Source organism: Saimiri boliviensis, chromosome 7 (assembly GCF_048565385.1).
Source record: "Saimiri boliviensis isolate mSaiBol1 chromosome 7, mSaiBol1.pri, whole genome shotgun sequence".
In the NCBI taxonomy this organism is placed as follows: Eukaryota; Metazoa; Chordata; class Mammalia; order Primates; family Cebidae; genus Saimiri; species Saimiri boliviensis.
Genome location: NC_133455.1, coordinates 93,413,918 through 93,431,921, shown reverse-complemented (window position 1 = coordinate 93,431,921; position 18,004 = coordinate 93,413,918). Strand labels below are relative to the sequence as shown.

General features: G+C 41.1%; 1 protein-coding gene across 5 annotated transcripts in view; it reads right to left on the bottom strand.

Moving 5' to 3' along the window:
- The window catches only part of BICD1 (BICD cargo adaptor 1), a 289,925-nt gene that overhangs the window by 12,777 nt on the left and 259,144 nt on the right, over positions 1–18,004 (bottom strand). For 2 of the 5 annotated variants that reach the window (XM_003926636.4, XM_003926635.4), the window contains one exon: positions 3,529–3,604. The exons of 2 other annotated variants lie outside the window; for them this stretch is intronic. In XM_003926636.4, the coding sequence (XP_003926685.1) occupies positions 3,529–3,604 (76 nt within the window). Of the gene's footprint in view, positions 1–1,899; positions 3,410–3,528; positions 3,615–18,004 lie in introns of those variants that run through there. One more of the 5 variants, XM_074403045.1, reaches the window with a different exon arrangement.

Genomic DNA, 18,004 nt, shown 5'->3' with positions numbered 1-18,004 from the left:
CTCCTCGCAGTGTAACTGAAATAGATCTCTCCTCTGCAGTGCAGCTACCTATGGTAGTACATAGGAGTCATGGGCTCAGTTGTGTTCAGGATATGTGACCTTGAACAAGTCATCTTACCTTCCCAAACGTTGATTTTGTCATATAAAAATGGGTGTAAGGCCAGGTGTGGTGGCTCAAGCCTATAACCCCAGCACTTTGGGAGGCTGAGGTAGGTGAATCACTGGAGGTCATTAGATCAAGAGCAGCCTGGCAAACATGGTGAAACCCTGTCTCTACTAAAAACACAAACATTAGCTAGGTGTGGTGGCGCACACCTGTAATCCCAGCTACTTGGGTGGCTGAGGCAGGAGAATGGCTTGAACACAGGAGGTGGAGGCTGCAGTGAGCCAAGATAATGCCACTGCGCTCCAGCCTGGGCGACAGAGACCCTCTCTGAAACAACAACAACAACAAACAAACAAAAAACCCAAAACAACTAAACCAAAGAAACAAAAACAACCAAAAATGGGTATAAAACCGTGCTTACCTTATGGGAGGTTGTAATGATTAATATGTGTAAAAAACTGTGCCCTTGTCTGGGTCATACTAAGAATTCAAATGTTAGCTATGCGTTAACTTTTCGGGCTGGGCACGGTGGCTCAAGCCTGTAATTCCAGCACTTTGGGAGGCCGAGGTGGGTGGATCACGAGGTCAAGAGATCGAGACCATCCTGGTCAACATGGTGAAACCCCATCTCTACTAAAAATACAAAAAGTTAGCTGGGCATGGTGGTGCATGCCTGTAATCCTAGCTACTCAGGAGGCTGAGACAGGAGAATTGCCTGAACCCAGGAGGCAGAGGTTGCGGTGAGCCGAGATCGCGCCATTGCACTCCAGCCTGGGTAACAACAGCGAAACTCCGTCTCAAAAAAAAAAAAAAAAAAAAAAAAACAAAACTTTTCTGCCAGGAAGGAGTAAGAAAGGCAATGAAAGTATTAACGTTGACCCACTTGGCAATGGTCTGAGTGGGAAGAGTCAGTCATCATCCTGGCAACTTCGAAAAGGAGAGTCTTTTCAGATCTATGTGCATTTTATCATTTCTTTATGTGGACCACGATGCGGAGAACAGTAGAACTGGGCTCTAGACCAGGCTGTTTTCATGTGGATAGAAACTGGAAACATCTGAGAAGCTGGATGCATTTGTAATTCATTAAACTGCTTTTCTTTAAAGCGAATCATCCCTGTGGTGGTAGTAAGCAGCCTAAATTCATTAATCTCAGAACAGATGGAACTAGGCTACCTAACTGTTTAGTCAAACTGGTTCTCCAAAAACAAGCAAGATGAAAAAAAAAAAAAGTTAAACAAAATTTCCTGCCAATCTTTCCATTTCCTACTTAATGAAAACACGTAAATCAGTAGTCTTCTGAGGTAGGAGGATTGCTTGAGCCCAGGGTTCAAGTCCAGTTTGGGCAACACAGCCAGACCCAGTCTCTGAAACAAACAAGCCAACAAAACGGTAGCCCTCTCCACACTTACTTCAAGCAAATTAGAGAGGTTAAGAGACTGCAGATCTTTGTCTTGAGGAATGGTAAGATACTAAAAGAGGTATTGGTAACAGATACTGAGCAGACACTCCCAGCCAGGTGTGTGCCTTGCTGAATTCTCCCAATAGCTATTGTAATCTGAACTTCACAAGTGAAGAAACGGAATCTCAGTCAGCAAAATAAATTTTCCAAAATTAAACAATTAGTGGGTATTAGAGGTGGGTTCCAACCCAAGCAATCTGATTCTAGAGCTCATTCACTCATTCAGGTATAATTGATATTTAGTGCACAGCAGTCATGTGCCCAGCACTGACCCAGGCCCTGGGTAAGGGCTGGGTTGCCTGGTAGAGACTGGACTGTAGGTGAAGAGCCCATGTTCTTTTTTATTTTTTAAATGTTTGTATCTTGAGATGAAGTTTCATTCTTGCTGGAGTGCAGTGGTGTGATCTTGGCTCCCTGCAACTTCTGCTTCCCGGGTTCAAGCGATTCTCCTGCCTCAGCCTTCCAAATAGCTGGGACTGTAGGCATGCGCCACCATGCTGGGGTAATTTTGTATTTTTAGTAGAGACGGGGTTTCACCATGTTGTCCAGGCTGGTCTTGAACTCCTGACCTCGGGTGATACACCCGCCTTGGACTCCCAAACTGCTGGGATTACAGGCATGAGCCACCACGCCTGGCGAGCCCATGTTCTTAACCACTACACATGCAGAATCCCACTGAGATGACTGTGAATATTTATATTCACTTGCTTACATAATTGAGATAAATCTATAATTATTCTATTATTATGATTTCTAATCCAAATTAGTGCTGTTGTAAAATGGCATTAGTATGTTAGTGAAGAATCTTTCTTTCTTTTTTTTTTTTTTTGAGACGGAGTTTCACTCGTTACCCAGGCTGGAGTGCAATGGCGCGATCTTGGCTCACCGCAACCTCCACCTCCTGGGTTCAGGCAACTCTCCTGCCTCAGCCTCCTGAGTAGCTGGGATTACAGGCATGTGCCACCATGCCCAGCTAATTTTTTGTATTTTTAGTAGAGACAGGGTTTCACCATGTTGACCAGGATGGTCTCGATCTCTTGATCTAGTGATCCACCTGCCTCAGCCTCCCAAAGTGCTAGGATTACAGGTTTGAGCCACCGCACCCAGCCCAGGCTCAAATGATTAATCCTCCTACCTCAGCCTCCTGAGTAGTGGGGATTTTATTTTATTTTTTATTTTTTGAGATGGAGTCTTGTTCTGTTGCCCAGGCTGGAGCACAGTGGCGTGATCCTGGCTCACCACAGCTTCCACCTCCTGGGTTCAAGCAATTCTCCTGCCTTACCCTTCCAAGTAGCTGGGACTACAGGCACATACCACCCTGCCTGGCTAATTTTTTTGTATTTTTAGTAGACACGAGGTCTCACTATGTTGGCCAGGCTGGTCTCAAACTCCTGACCTAGTGATCCACCCGCCTTGGCCTCCTAAAATGCTGAGGTTACAGATGTGAGCCACCATGCCTGGCCAGGGATTTTATTTTTTTAAGTTGACAAAAAATAATTGTACATACTCATGGATTACATAGTGATGTTTTAATACATACAATGTATAGGAATCAAATCAGGTCAATTAGTATATCAGTGTCCCTTGGATTTCGTAGGAAAATAAATACATTTTAAAGACGAAAGAAAACGAACGGTAGGTCAAATATCAGAACAATTCCAGCTTTTGTTTTTTGGGAAGGACTGAAACAGTGGACTAATCCAAGTATTTATGCAGACAAAGGGGCTGAAGGCAGCCTGTATTCAACCAGCTGGTGGCCAGCAAAATAAGGCCCAGCTCTCTTGAATTCCCACTGGGAACACAGGGACTGCAGGTATCCAGTGTGTGTCTATGTAGTCCACATTTGAAATCAAATATAGCAAAATATAATGATGCTTAGGCAGTTCAGGTGTTAGAAAGGGGAGCTGGGGTCTATGGATCAGGCATGCAGCTGGGTGGGAAGGAAAAGGACATCTGAATTTACCTGACAGTCGGGCAGTCTTGCCTCCCGGCTAGTTGTGAGCACTGTGGCGGTACGGAGGCAGCAGGCTGCTGACAATCTACAAGAAACTGATAAATTAGACATGTATACAAAGAGATGACAGAGCAAGGTGTTAGTAACAGTGACTAAAGCAGCTGCCTGAGAGATTTAGTGAGGAATGTGCATTCACACAGAAACATTCTGATTCAGCTTTTTTTTTCTTACTCAATAATGCCAATAGAAAAGACAGCCTTTTTTTTTTTTTTAAAGTATTAAAAATTAGTGACACAGCATTCGTAGCAAGATTTCTCAAGTACATTAGGACATATGTGGCCATTTGTCTTTGGTATTTTGTTATGTCTAAAAATAAAGGGTCTATTAATATAATGAAAGATCTTCCAGTTCTAAACTTGAACGTGGTGGTAGTTACTTGCTTAGCACTTAAAGATCTGCTATTCCAAAATGGAATGTATTCAGACAACTGACTTTACTGTCAGGACACGTGGACATATTGTCAATCCCATAGGTACCTTGAGAAAGTGTGCAGTATAATCTTTTCCATGATTAGTAGAATCTTAATTGCACAAGGAAATCATCCTTACAGTTTTCTGAAAATTGATTTTATATATTGAAAATAGAACTGTTGGCAGAAATCTTAGAATGTCTATTACATAGTAGATTGTTAGTGACTTGGACTAGAAAGCTAACTTGAATGACAACTACACTTTATTTTGCTTTTATCATTTTAAAGTCACACAGTATAACACACTAGGTTAACAAAGTGTTAGCTAGTAAAAATCAAGCTTTAGCTGGGTTAATCATCTACTCCAAGAAAGTAGTGCCTGGTGTTCTAAAAAAATCAAAGAGTGCTTTGCTTGCTGGTACCAGGTGACTATGTTAGAATCATGCAAGAAGCTGGTTAGAAATGCATACGTCTTCTTTCTCCAAAAAGATTTTTGTAAACAAGTTAAAAATAGAATTAAACTTAAAAATTATTCTTAATTGAAGCATTTCCTCTTGAAAACTGATTAGACTATGTATTTGCTTAGCAAACCCCTTTCCTTATAAGTGTTTGTTTTGTTTGAGACAGAGTTTTGCTCTTGTTGCCCAGGCTGGAGTGCAATGGCGTGAACTCGGGTTGCTGCAACCTCCACCTCCTGGGTTCAAGCGATTCTCCTCCTGCCTCAGCCTCCAGAGGAGCTGGGATTACAGGCATGAGACACCATGCCTAGCTAAGATTTTTTTTTTTTTTTTTTTTTTGAGACGGAGTTTTGCTCTTGCTACCCAGGCTGGAGTGCAATGGCACGATCTCGGCTCACCGCAACCTCTGCCTCCCGGGTTCAGGCAATTCTCCTGCCTCAGCCTCCTGAGTAGCTGGGATTACAGGCACGCGCCACCATGCCCAGCTAATTTTTTGTATTTTTAGTAGAGACGGGGTTTCACCATGTTGACCAGGATGGTCTCAATATCTAGACCTCGTGATCCACCCATCTCGGCCTCCCAAAGTGCTGGGATTACAGGCTTGAGCCACCGCGCCCGGCCCTAGCCAGGCTGTTTTTTAACTCCTGATCTCAAGTGATCCATCTGTCTCGGCCTCCCAAAGTGCCAGGATTACAGCCATGAGCCACCAGGCCCGGCCAAGTTATCACCTGTTTTAAAGCCAATATATTCTGTTACAAAAAAGTCTGCCTATGTAACTCCAGAATTCAACATTCAAAGAAACTGCTGGTGCTTTTCCAGAAATACACTAAAACTGTTTGTGATGCAAAGTAGAATACAATATAAGGCAGGCTCGATTTTCACTCACTCAAGAAAACATTACTGAAGGGACCCTTTTACATGGTGGTCTTTGTTGCCATCTTATTAAGTACTGCATATTAACAGGAATGAGGAGATCTGATTTTTGTTTGGTAGCTGGTGTTCAGACGATCATATTCAATGAAAGTCTTTCAAATGTAACAAATGATTAGGAAATCCCTTTGTTTTTTAACTGTTTTCCCATTTTGCAGCATGATTAGCTCCAGATTCCCTTTTGTAGAAACTCAGAGTCTTAAGGGATGCGTTCCTTTGTCTCTTCAAAATCTTTGCTCCTTTTGTCTTTTCCAACACCTTTCCTGCCTATCTGAGTGGTAATTTAGGAATGTCTTAGACTAATTTGGACAACTATTTTGATAAGGCCACCAGACAGGCAGTTTTTAAGTTAACCAAGTGTATACTGCCCTCCGATGGTGTGTTTGGGTAAATGCAATGGATGTAAAAACCACTCTGGATTCCTTGCGTCTTATGTTGCCAGGGAGCTATAAATAAAACTCTTCTAAAGCATAGTAGTGGCCTCTGTGGAATTGCGATCCTTAGAATTAGAGTAACTAGAGTATTAAAATGGCTTACATCTTTAAAAAATATATAATATTTTTGACTTTTTTTGCCAGTACAGTCACAGGTTATTATTATTCATTCAAAATATAATTTATGATAAAATTCAGAAAGCAGGTGATCAGAATTGCAGTGTACTCCCTTAATGACACGCTAGCCAGGTGGTAGACGTTCTTCACATTTGTAGTGAATATCACACTTTCCTTCTTCAGAAGTAACTTCACTCTGGCTAATATTTATTTATTTAATTTTATTTTTGAGACAGAGTTTTGCTCTTGTTGCCCAGGCTGGAATGCAATAGTGCAATCTCGGCTCAGTGCAACCTCCGCCTCCCGGGTTCAGGCAATTCTCTGCCTCCTGGGTTCAAGTGATTCTCCTGCCTCAGCCTTCCAAGTAGCTGGGATTACAAGTGTACTCCACCACGTCCAACTAATTTTTTTGTATTTTTAGTAGAGATGGGGTTTCCCCATGTTAGCCAGGCTGGTCTTGAACTCCTGACCTCAGGCGCTCCACCCACCTTGGCTTCCAAGAGTGCTGGGATCACAGATGTAAGCCACTGCGCTCGGCCGATTTATTTTTTGAGACAGGACATCATGCTGTCACCTAGGTTGCAGTGCAGTGGCTATCATAGCTCACTTCAGCATCCAACTCCTGGGCTCAAGCCATCCTCCTGCCTCAGCCCCTTAAGTAGCTGGGACTACAGGCACATACCACCACACCATGCTAATTTTAAAAATTTTTGTGGAGACAGGGTCTCACTATTTTACCTAGTCTAGTCTTGAACTTCTGGCCTCAAGCAGTCCTCCAGCTTTGGCCTCCCAAAGTGTGGGGACTGCAGATGTGAGCCACTGCTCCTAGCCAAACTAATTATTATTATTTTGCATTTATTATTTACAGGCACTTAGCTACTTATCCTTAAAAAACAAATTCCATAGATAAAATGGTGATAGACTTCAAAAATTAAACTATAATGTAGCTACGTTGCTCGGACTCAATTGTCTTCTAAATCCCTCTTCTCAGGTCTACAGTACTCCAGTTGTGTCATTTGTAGCCTGGCTGAGCCACGGATGTGTTTCAGCGTGTACTTTGTGAAATGAAGGAGGTAGGCTGTGAGGCTGAGGAAGTCCCTTGTAGCTCTGAGATGCTGCAAGCTCTAAGTGATCTCCCCTGCTTCACCTAGGATCTATTCTGCTAGGCTCACTCTTGAAGGAACTCGGCCAAATCTCATTGCTTCGGGGGGGCATAAAAGAGGACAACTATGTGCATGAAGGACCAGGCATGGTAGAACCCACAAAGCCATTGCTGTCGTTTGGCCACCAGGATTTATCTCAAGCATTCAACGATCAAGTTACTAAACTCCTGTTTTGTGTCAGAAACGGTTAGGCAGCAGGGGGAGAAAGGTGAACAGAGAAAATGTGGTCCCTGCTTCATCGAGGAAGATAAGCATATTCAATAAGCAACTACAATGAAGTGTCATGATGAGGATGGTGATGGAGATGGTGATGACGACGGCATCTAGTACTTATTTATTGCTTACGATGTGTCAGTCACTGTATAGGCACTTAATATCCCTGCTCTTCCATAACCCTGTTTTACTAATCTCACTTTACGAATAAGGAAAGGGGAACTTAGGTTATGTAACTTGACAGACTCCACTAGGAGGTAAGAGGTGCCAATTTGAATCCAGGACTGTATGATCCAAGGGCTGAGCTGAACTTGCTGTGTCTCTGTATTGCCTCCAGTGATCGGGAAAGTGAAGGGTGTTACAGGACCTCACAGCAAAATTTAACTAAATTCAATTAGTTTATATGTAACTCATCAAACATAACTAAATCTAACCAAACGTAACTAAATCTAAGCGGTCAAGGAATGCTTCCTGGAGGTTGTACTATCTAGGCTGACATCTAACAAAGTGAATGAGTCAAATAACTTCTTCATAACTACAAACTTTTTATGGTTTTTAGTAACGGTAGTAAGATATTTTATGATAAAATTAAAGTTTATTTGAAATGATCAGAATGGAATTAGAAAATGCTGTAAGTTTATATGATAAGGCCACAGGCTTGAGAAATGTCATAGCATACTCAAGAGATTATTTACGTAATTTTTTTGAGAGACAGGTCTTGCTATGTCGCCCAGACTGTAGTGCAGTGAGTTCAAACAATCCTCCTGCCTCAATCTCTTGAGTAGATGGGGCTACAGGTGTGTATCACTGCGCCCGGCTCAAGAGATTATTAATGCCTCAAGCATTAATAATAACTAATAATAATAATGTGGGCAGGGACGAATATGGAACATTATAGCTCAAAGCATCTATAGGTCTGTCTTGATAGGCACAAGAAGAGCACCCTTGTATGAAATTCCTCCATAAACAGGGGCCTCAAGTAGAAAGGAAGATAGAAAAGAACGGGAGAAACAAGAGGAAAATATTTGCTGAATCAGTCTATCCTACAAACTTTACATTTGTTATGTGTTTCAAGAGACGGCGTCTTGCTATTTGCCCAGCCTGGCCTTGAATTCCTGGACTTATGTGATGCTCCCACTTCAGCCTCCAAAATAGCTGGGACTAGAGGCTCACACTATTCCTAACTAAGGAAAATAAGTGTTTTTGATAATATGGGAGTATATCAGTCTTAGATATTTTTGAGACTATTTTTTTTTCTTTAACTTCTTTTTATAATCTCTCCTGCCAGACAAACACAGGATGTGGCATCACAGTGGGTGCTCTACAAGCCTCCACTGATTAATCCAAGACCACCATGTGTATTAATTAGCCCAAGGTCACACAGTTAGCAAGTGGAAGAACAAGGATTTACATTTAGATTTTCGAATGCTAAGGCCTATTTTCTATTGCCTTTTCTGGATGCTTCTCAAATTGACACCGGCTACCTCTAGAAAATATCAGGGTCATAGAGTCCAAGAGACAGAGGAAACTTCACCAGAGATCTGAGATACTGATTTTAAGGCAACCAGCGCTCTCAAAAACACAAAGCAAAATGAAGGGTACAGAAATGAAGATAATATTCAGTTATTAAAGAGAGGTGGCTGAAAATGATACATTTCATTGGCAAGGAGAGAAAGTTTTGCTGTGTGGCTTTCTCTCGAGCTTCTATTATTTATAAAATTTTCGATGCAATTTAGAAAACTAACCAATTTTCTTTCTTTTTTTTTTTTTTTTTTTTTTTTGAGCCTGGTTGTCATCGTCCAGGCTGGAGTTCAGTGGTGCGATCTCAGCTCACTGCAACCACTGCCTCCCAGGTTCAAGCGATTCTCCTGCCTCAGCCTCCCAAGTAGCTGGGATTACAGGTGTGCACCTCCATGCCCAGCTAATTTTTATATTTTTAGTAGAGACAGGGTTTTGCCATGTTGGCCAGGTTGGTTTCAAACGCCTGACTTCAGGTGATCCGCCCACCTTGACCTCCCAAAGTGTTGGGATTACAGACGTGAGCCACCGTGCCTGGCCCAACTAACCAATTTTCTAAAAGTCAATGCCTTAGGGAGTCCAGGAGCCCAGTGGTGGCTGATTGGGATGGGAGGGAGCAGCTCATGTAGCAGACACGGAACACTTCCATGTTTTGGCTCCACATCCGGCCCAGATGGCAGTAGTGAGCACTGGTGAGCACCACGTGGGTGAAAGCCCATCTGTGGAGACCAAACCCAGCCAGGATGAGTAGTGAGGTTGCAGAGTTGGATTCTCTGGGGTCCGAGTGCTCTGGGACAGGCAGAGAAGCAGGTCTTTGTGGCAAACAGTCTCCTGTAGCATCGCATGACCCCACCTCCTTGTTTTCCTGACTTGAGAACTAATACATCCCCACTTTTTCATGAGATCATATTTCCCACAGCACACCTCTTTCCCTCATGACCATAAACACCTCTGGGTGTTCCACGTGTTCCCATAAAAACGATCTCTGTCTTCTGAATTCTCCTGAGGCCAAGTATCCATATTCTTCCTTTTTTTACTTTCCTTTTTTTTTTTTTTTTTGTTTTTTTTTGTTTTTGAGACGGAGTCTTGCTCTGTTGCCCAGGCTGGAGTGAAGTGACGCGATCTTGGCTCACTGCAACCTCCGCCTCCCGCGTTCAAGCAATTCTTGTGCTTCAGCCTCCGGGATGATAGGTGTCGGCTGCCATGCCTGGCTAATTTTTGTATTTTTAGTACAGACACGTTTTCACCATGTTGGCCAGACTGGTCTGGAACTCCTGGCCTCAAATGATCCAACTGCCTCAGCCTTCCAAAGTGCTGGGATTACAGATGTGAGCCACCAGCCCTAACCCCATTTCTTCCTTCTAAGACATGATGTCAATTTCCCTCAATCTTCTCCTTGCTCTCTGACCTGGTTCCAGTTTGTGCACATCCTTCTAAAAACAACATAAGAAAGGAAGTCACGTGTGATAAGATAAGCCCGGTGAAGAGTACCCTAGCACCTTCTTGTCTCATCTGAGACATCCTACTCCTATTAAAACAGCAAAAGCTCATGGCATTTTTGGGCAGCTACATCACACTGCTATTTCCATTGAGCTGGCTTGTTTATGGATAGTGCTACCAAGTCATTCTTTCTCTATCTTATAGTGCTTGGAATTCCTGCATCGTATTTCTTATCCATTTAAACTTTATGTTTAAAGTAAATATGACCTATTTCACCTCTTCCTATCTGATGAATATTTTGGATCCTATTCTGTCATTTTAGCATTTATTTCTCTCAAATCAGAAAATGTTAGAATCATGATCATGATAGCTTTATGTAAGACTAGCAACTAACAATAAGGTCAGGCTAAGTGGAGACCATATTTCATAAATATAAGTCAGTGTATGTGGACCCTTTGCACACATCATCCAATTAGTTATAAGTCTACACAATTATACAATTATCATCTAGAATTGATTTCTCTATTTGTCTCAAGAATATTAAAAAAAAAATGCCTGGTTAATTGCTTGCTTAAGTTCAGACATATTATTTCATCTTTTCCGTGGTCTTATGAGATAGAGAATGTGGGTAGCCTAGTTTAAGCCATTCTTGATGAACTCACGCTGGCTTTTAACAATCCCCATTATATAGAGATGAATTTGTAATTCATCCAGTTCCAGAAATTTGCCGAGGATGAGGTTTAAGTTTGTTGGTCTAATAACCAAGAAACTTCTTTCTTTTCCACTGTATACAAACTGTACTTCTATATTTCTTCTTCTGAGATATGTAGATATTAATCCTCTTACTTACTCTTTTTCTCCATGAGCATCTCTTCCTCTATCTTTCATAAGTTCATGATTTTTCAGTATCTTTCCTTCGACAAGAACAGTGGGAATAAAAGGTTGTGTGCTTTCTTCTTTTCCTTTCCTGTTTTCAAAATGGGCAATTCATATACTCATATTCTTTTTTTTTTTTTTTTTGAAACGGAGTTTTGCTCCTGTCACCCAGGCTAGAGTGCAGTGGTGTGATCTCGGCTCACGGCAACCTCTGCCTCCCGGGATCAAGCAATTCCCCTGCCTCAGTCTCCCGAATAGCTGGGATTACAGGCATGCGCCACCACATCTGGCTAATTTTGTATTTTTAGTAGAGATGGGTTTGTCCATGTTGGCCAGGCTCGTCTCAAACTCCCAACATCAGGTTATCCTCCTGCCTCAGCCTTCCAAAGTGCTGGGATTACAGGTATGAGCCACCGTGCCCCACCTATATTCTTAAAAATAGGCAGAAGAAATGGAAGTCGATCATATAAGGAACACACATGCCTCTCGCTGAGATTCTTAGTTATTATCTCTGCTAACTTGGTGTACATTTCCAAGACTGCTTATAAAAAAGGTTTAATTAAAGTTTTTGAACAATTGCTGTAATAGAACATTGCTGCTAATTTCTAACAGATACCACTACTATGGTTTGTATATCCCCTCCCAAATTCATGTTGATACTGCATCTCCAATGTGGCAGTATTGAGACGTAGAACCTTTTAAGACGTGATTGGCTCATAAGGATCCGCCCTCATGAATGGATAAATCCATTCATGGATTAGTGGATTAATGGGTTAATGGATTCATGGGTTATGATGGGAGTGGAACTGGTGGCTTTATAAGAGGAAGACAGAGCTGGCTTAGCATGCTTAGCCCCCTTGCCATGTGATGCCCTTTGGGACTCTGCAGTCCCCACCAGCAAGAAGGCTCTCACCGTATGTTTACCTTGACCTTGGACTTCTCAGCCTCCATAACTGCAAATGACAAATTCTTTTTCTTTATAAATCACCCAATTTCAAGTATTCAGTATAAGCAACAGAAAATGGACTAAGACAAGCACTTTAGACCACAAATCTTATAAACTTGGAATAAATAGTTAAAGATCTTTCAATAAGGACAGATGATTAACAGTTAGTAGAAAAGCAAAAACATTTAATTTTGAAAGCTGTTAAGTAGGAAATTGACAGAGAGTTGTAGGCTGTCCTAAAATTAACACTCCATAGTTAGTGGTGAAAGCACAGAGGCATTCTCTTTTAGTCCTTATGGGAGGGAAAAGGATATCTTTCTTCTTTCTGCAAAGCTGGCCATGTTCTTCCAAACTATTCATTAATTGGGATTTCAGGCAATGACAAAAAAGGAAGAGCAGGCAGAAGAAATGTAGAAGAAAGGATGAGAAATAATGGTAATGTGTAATACTTATAAAAAGAGCGGTATATAAATTTGCGTGAAAAAGCTCCTGAATCTTCGTAAAAACTCTGAGACACATTTATTTATTTATTGGCAGAGTTTCACTCTTGTTGCCCAGGCTGGAGTACAATGTTGCAATCTCAGTTCACTGCGACCTCTGCCTCCCAGGTTCAAGTGATTTTCCTGCCTCAGCCTCCCTAGTAGCTGGGATTACAGGCGTGTGCCACCACACCCAGCTATTTTTTAATTTTTTTGTATTTTTTTGGTATTTTTAGTAGAGACAGGTTTTTACTATGTTGGCCAGGCTGGTCTCAAACTCCTAACCTCAGCTGATCCACCTGCCTCAGCCTCCCAAAGTGCTGGGATTACAGGTGTGCGCCACTGCGCCTGGCACATTTTATTTTAATTTAGAAATGAGAAACTCAGTTTAGGCAAAGCCGGTTTCTGTATGACTTTTTTTTTTTTTTTTTTTTTTTTTAAATGGAGTCTCCCTCTGTTGCCAGGCTGGAGTGCAGTGGTGCAATCTTGGCTCACTGCAACCTCCACCTCCCAGGTTCGAGAGATTCTCCTGCCTCTGCCTACCAAGTATCTGGGACTACAGGCACACACCACCATGCATAGCTTATTTTTGTTTGTCTGTTTTTGAGACGCAGTTTTGCTCTTGTTGCCCAGGATGGAGTGCAACGGCATGATCTCGGCTCACTGCAACCTCTACCTCCCGGGTTCAAGCAATTCTCCTGCCTCAGCCTCCCGAGTAGCTGGTATTACAGGCATGCACCACCATGCCTGGCTAATTTTGTATTTTTAGCAGAGATGGGGTTTCTCCATGTTGATCAGGATGGTCTCCAACTCTCGACCTCAGGTGATCTGCCTGCCTCAGCCTCCCAAAGTGCCAGGATTACCAGCGTGAGCTGGGCTGTGCCCGGCCTTTTTTTTCTTCTTTTTTTTTTGAAATGGAGTCTCGTTCTGTCACCCAGGCTGAAGTGCACTGCAACATCCATCTGCCAGGTTCAAGCAATTCTCCTGCCTCAGCCTCCCGAGTAGCTGGAATTACAGGTGTGTGCCGCCACACCCGCTAATTTTTGTATTTTTAGTAAAGATGGGGTTTCAGCATGTTGGCCAGGCTGGTCTCACACTCCTGACCTCAGGTGATCCACCTGCCTCAGCCTCTCAAAGTGTTGGGATGCCAGGCAGAAACCACCATGCCTGACCATTTTTGTTATTTTAGTAGTGACAAGGTTTCACCACGTTAGCCAGGCTGGTCCTGAACTCCAGAACTGAAGCTATCTACCCACCTCATTTTCCCAAAATGCTGGTATTACAGGCATGAGCCACTGCACCTGGCCTCAAATGAGTACTCTAGGCACTAAAAAGCTTTTGTTCATTGTAAAAGTCTTACAGAGGCCGGGCATGGTGGCCCACGCCTATAATGGGGGGAAGCTGAGGCATGAGAATCCGTTAAAACAAACAAACAAAACCAAAAATTAGCCAGGTGTGGTGATGTGTGCCTGTAGTCCCAGCTACTGGTAAAGCTGAGGCACGGGAATCACCTGAACACGGGAGGAAAAAAAAAAAAAAAAGAAAAAAACCAGAAAAAAAACCTCAAGTGAGATTGGTAGTCATAATCCCCATTTTACAGATTAGAACACTGAGGATCAGAAGGGTTAAGTGATTTTCTTAGGGCCCATGGAGAGAGTGGCAGAGTGAGAGCCTGTGCCCAGATTTCTGACTGTTCACCCTGTGCCCTTTCAGTAGAATGGCCCGTGATGTTACAGATTAAATTGTGTCCCCCCAAATTCATATATTGAATTCGACATGACAGGTAAAGGAAAGGGAGGACTCCAATGCCCTTAACGTTTTCAGCTTCAAGAAACAAAGTCAATGCTATTAATAACAATGAAATAAGAAAGGGCAAAATGGATCAGAGGAGGAATTCATTTCAACAAGCTGTTCCTCCTATCATTATATTCACTGGAAATGCTCTTGTCTGTCAGACTATGCAAAGTAAATGTCAGTCATTATTTCTGGCCACCCCAAAAGGAGGTATCTGCTTTAGCACTCCTTTGGCACTTCTCTCATCTCCTTCAGCATTTTTTTCTTTTTTCTTTTTTTTTTTTTTTTGAGACAGTCTTGCTGTATCGCCCAGGCTGGAGTGCAGTGGTACGATCTCCATATCTCGGCTCACTGCAATCTTCTCTTCCCAGGTTCAAGCAATTCTCATGCCTCAGCCCCCTCCCAAGTAGTTGGGATTTACAGGCACGTGCCAACCTGCCTGGCTAATTTTTGTATTTTTAGCAGAGATAGAGTTTCACCATGTTGCCCAGGCTGGTCTTGAACTCCTGACCTCAAGTGATCTGCTTGCCTTAGCCTCCCAAAGTGCTGGGATTACAGGCCTGAGTCACTGCGCCCGGCTTGCTTTGGCATTTCTTGTAGAACTCCAGAGCACTGCTTTCCTTGCACTATGTCTATCCTCCCCAGCCATACTATGCAGTTCCTTGAGAGCAGGCAGGACCACGCCTTATAATTCTTCATTTCCCAACAACAGTTTGCTAGGGAATTTGCATGTGAGTGCAAAATATTTGCTAAAGTACTGACTCCACCTCCCTTAAAAGAATCTTGGATTTCTTTCTTTCTTTTCTTTTCTTTTTTTTTTTTAAATGAACTGAGAGGTGCTTATGTTGCCAGGCCGGCCTCAAACGCATGGCCTTGTCTCCTCCAGCGCCATGACAACTGGCCTGAGCCACTGTGGCTCCCAGATTTAGATCTTTATTAATATAATTAATGTCATTGTTTAATTAATTCACTTGAAGGAAGAGTTTACAATTTAGACATTCCTGACATTGTAACATCTTTCTAACAAAAGGAATAAGAAAGGAGAAATATTATCTGATAAAGATTTTAAAGTTAATTTAGTGTTAACAGATGACCAATTATTCTTCCTTGGTAACTGTAAGACCTTATTATATCAATCTTGAAAATAATTTTTAAATTGCCATCATTTAAGATGTGCCAAATAACATTAGCAGTAAGTTATTCCTCACTAAATCTACAAAATGATTAATAATGTTAGTGAATTAACAGAAAAGTTAATGGAAAGAAGCATCAAAATACATTCTCCTTGTAGTAACAACTCGAACATTTAAAAAGTCCTATGAATTCCTAAACAAATAAACTGAAAAATGCACATACAGAGAATTTAGAAATAAGAAAAAACTTAAGAAATAAATACATAAAAGAAGAGCATGAGATAGAAACATTTACATAAATATTAACAGTAGCTAGGAAAAGAACTATTTTCAAAAATCTAATGATGAATTTAATGGCACACTGACATGAATAAAAATGGAGAGCTGTGAACCACTTTCAGCATTTTATAATCAAACACATAGAGTTGGCTATCTCATCCCTTTTCACCAAACATTTTATATCCCCTGTTAAAACATTAGTTATTCTGAAAGTATTCACAGATGATAGCGTAATTTCTGATTTCTCAGGGGCGTAACCTGCTAATTTATATTACCAGACACTTCAGACAAATTTACATCAGTCTTTAACACAGCAAATCCCATTAGAGCATACACCCTTGATAGTCAGAAACAATCATTCTTCATTAAAAACTTCCAGAGAAACAAAAGAAGAAATTGTTGAGACACATCAAAAAATTTCAATATAGACAATGCAAAAATAAGACCTGGTGACAAATCTTAAAAAGTATCTGGCTCTTCCTCACATAAATGACAACTGCATATAGTTCAACACACTTCCATGGCAAGCATTAAAGTCTTCTTCAACAACGTAGAATCAGAGCATGCCTTGCTAAGTAGAGAGGGAGCATTTTTAGACTTTTCAGTGGTTATAGATTTGATAAAACCTTTCACCCATCTTTCCATTTGCTGTCCTGATGAGTATCAGATGACTTGCTGATTAAACAAAGCAATATTCATACGAAAATCTATTTTTATTTCCAATCTTGCAAAAGAGAAATATAAAAATGCCCTGCAGTACAGTCAGCTTTTTGTTTCTGAACAACTTACAATTAAACCGTGAGCGTGTGTGTTGTCAACAGCCTATGGCAGGAAAGACATGGAGGATAAGGGGAAAGAGTAATTAAACACAGTGGCACCAAGAGGTAAAAGTACATTTTGCTGCCAGATTCTTACACCAATTAAAAACCTTTCAAAAAATAATGTTTTGTTTAGAAATGACCTTCTCAAGAGCAAAGTCAGCTGGCACAGTTAACTCATGGTGGTACGATGGTCTGTTCTTGCTAAGCAAAGTCAATTAACAGCACATATCTAATGAGGACCAGCGGCACCTTTGAAATGTTAGAACTGGTACATCATCAAAAAGAAACAAAAGAGAAATAAGTTAAACTACAACCAAGAATCCAGTAAAATGACCAATTACAAAATAGATCCCAAACAAGAAAAATGTATGAGACACCACTCAAAGAAATGTGTTTGATCTTCTTGTTTAATATTTTCTTCATTTCTTTTAATCATTTAAAAAAAATCACACTAGAAAATATTCTGAGAGGTTCAGGGCATCTTCTTCTGTAAATCGATGGATCTGAAAATTACAGACTTTCACCAATGTCAGTTTTTCTTGGCTTTTTCTTTTTTCATTTTTAAGAAAATAGAAAATACTTATAACATGTAATTCACATTTTTGGTGAAAGAAACAATTCAGTTATCTCAAAACTAAACCAAGTGTTTCAAAATGCCCTATGCCTTCACAAGCAAATTAAACCATAAGTATGACTTGGTTAAAGGAAAAGCAAAATGTTTAAAAATTAGATAGCTTGAAAATCTAAGTTTACAGAAGATGCTTATTCATTTTCAAAGAAAAGAATAAGAACTTCCGATGACAATCTTCCTAATGGAAAAGTATTGGATTCATAGAAATTTAATTGAAGCAAAGCTACTCAAGAATAAATCTATTAAGAAAAATAAGGTTCACCTACAGGTTTATAGCCAACTTACCTCTTTTTGCTTTTCATGTCAAGTTGTGCATTAAAAGAGAAAAAAATTTATGTTTAACTGATTCTAATGTCATTACATAATGGCTTATTCCATAAATACCTACTCAGAGCACAGGACCTCAGAACTAGTCTTTTAAAATATCTCATGATTAGAGGTGAAGCTTGGCCAGAAGTAAATGGTAGCCCTTCCTACTTTAAATTTCTTTCTTTTCTTCTTTTTACATTTTAGAGACAGGGTCTTGTTCTGTCACCCAGGCTGGAATGCAGTGGCATGATCTCAGCTCACTACAGTCTCTAACTCCCGGGCTCAAGTGATTCTCCCACCTCAGCCTCCTGAGTAGCTGGGCCCACAGGTATACATCGCATGCCTGGCTTCTACTCTAAAGGTACAATTTCAGTTCTTACGATCCAAACTGATCACAGACTAATTTCTCTTTGTAGTAAGACATAATCTGAAGTGCAATGAAGAACTGGGAGGCAAGGCTCAGTCTACAGCAAAA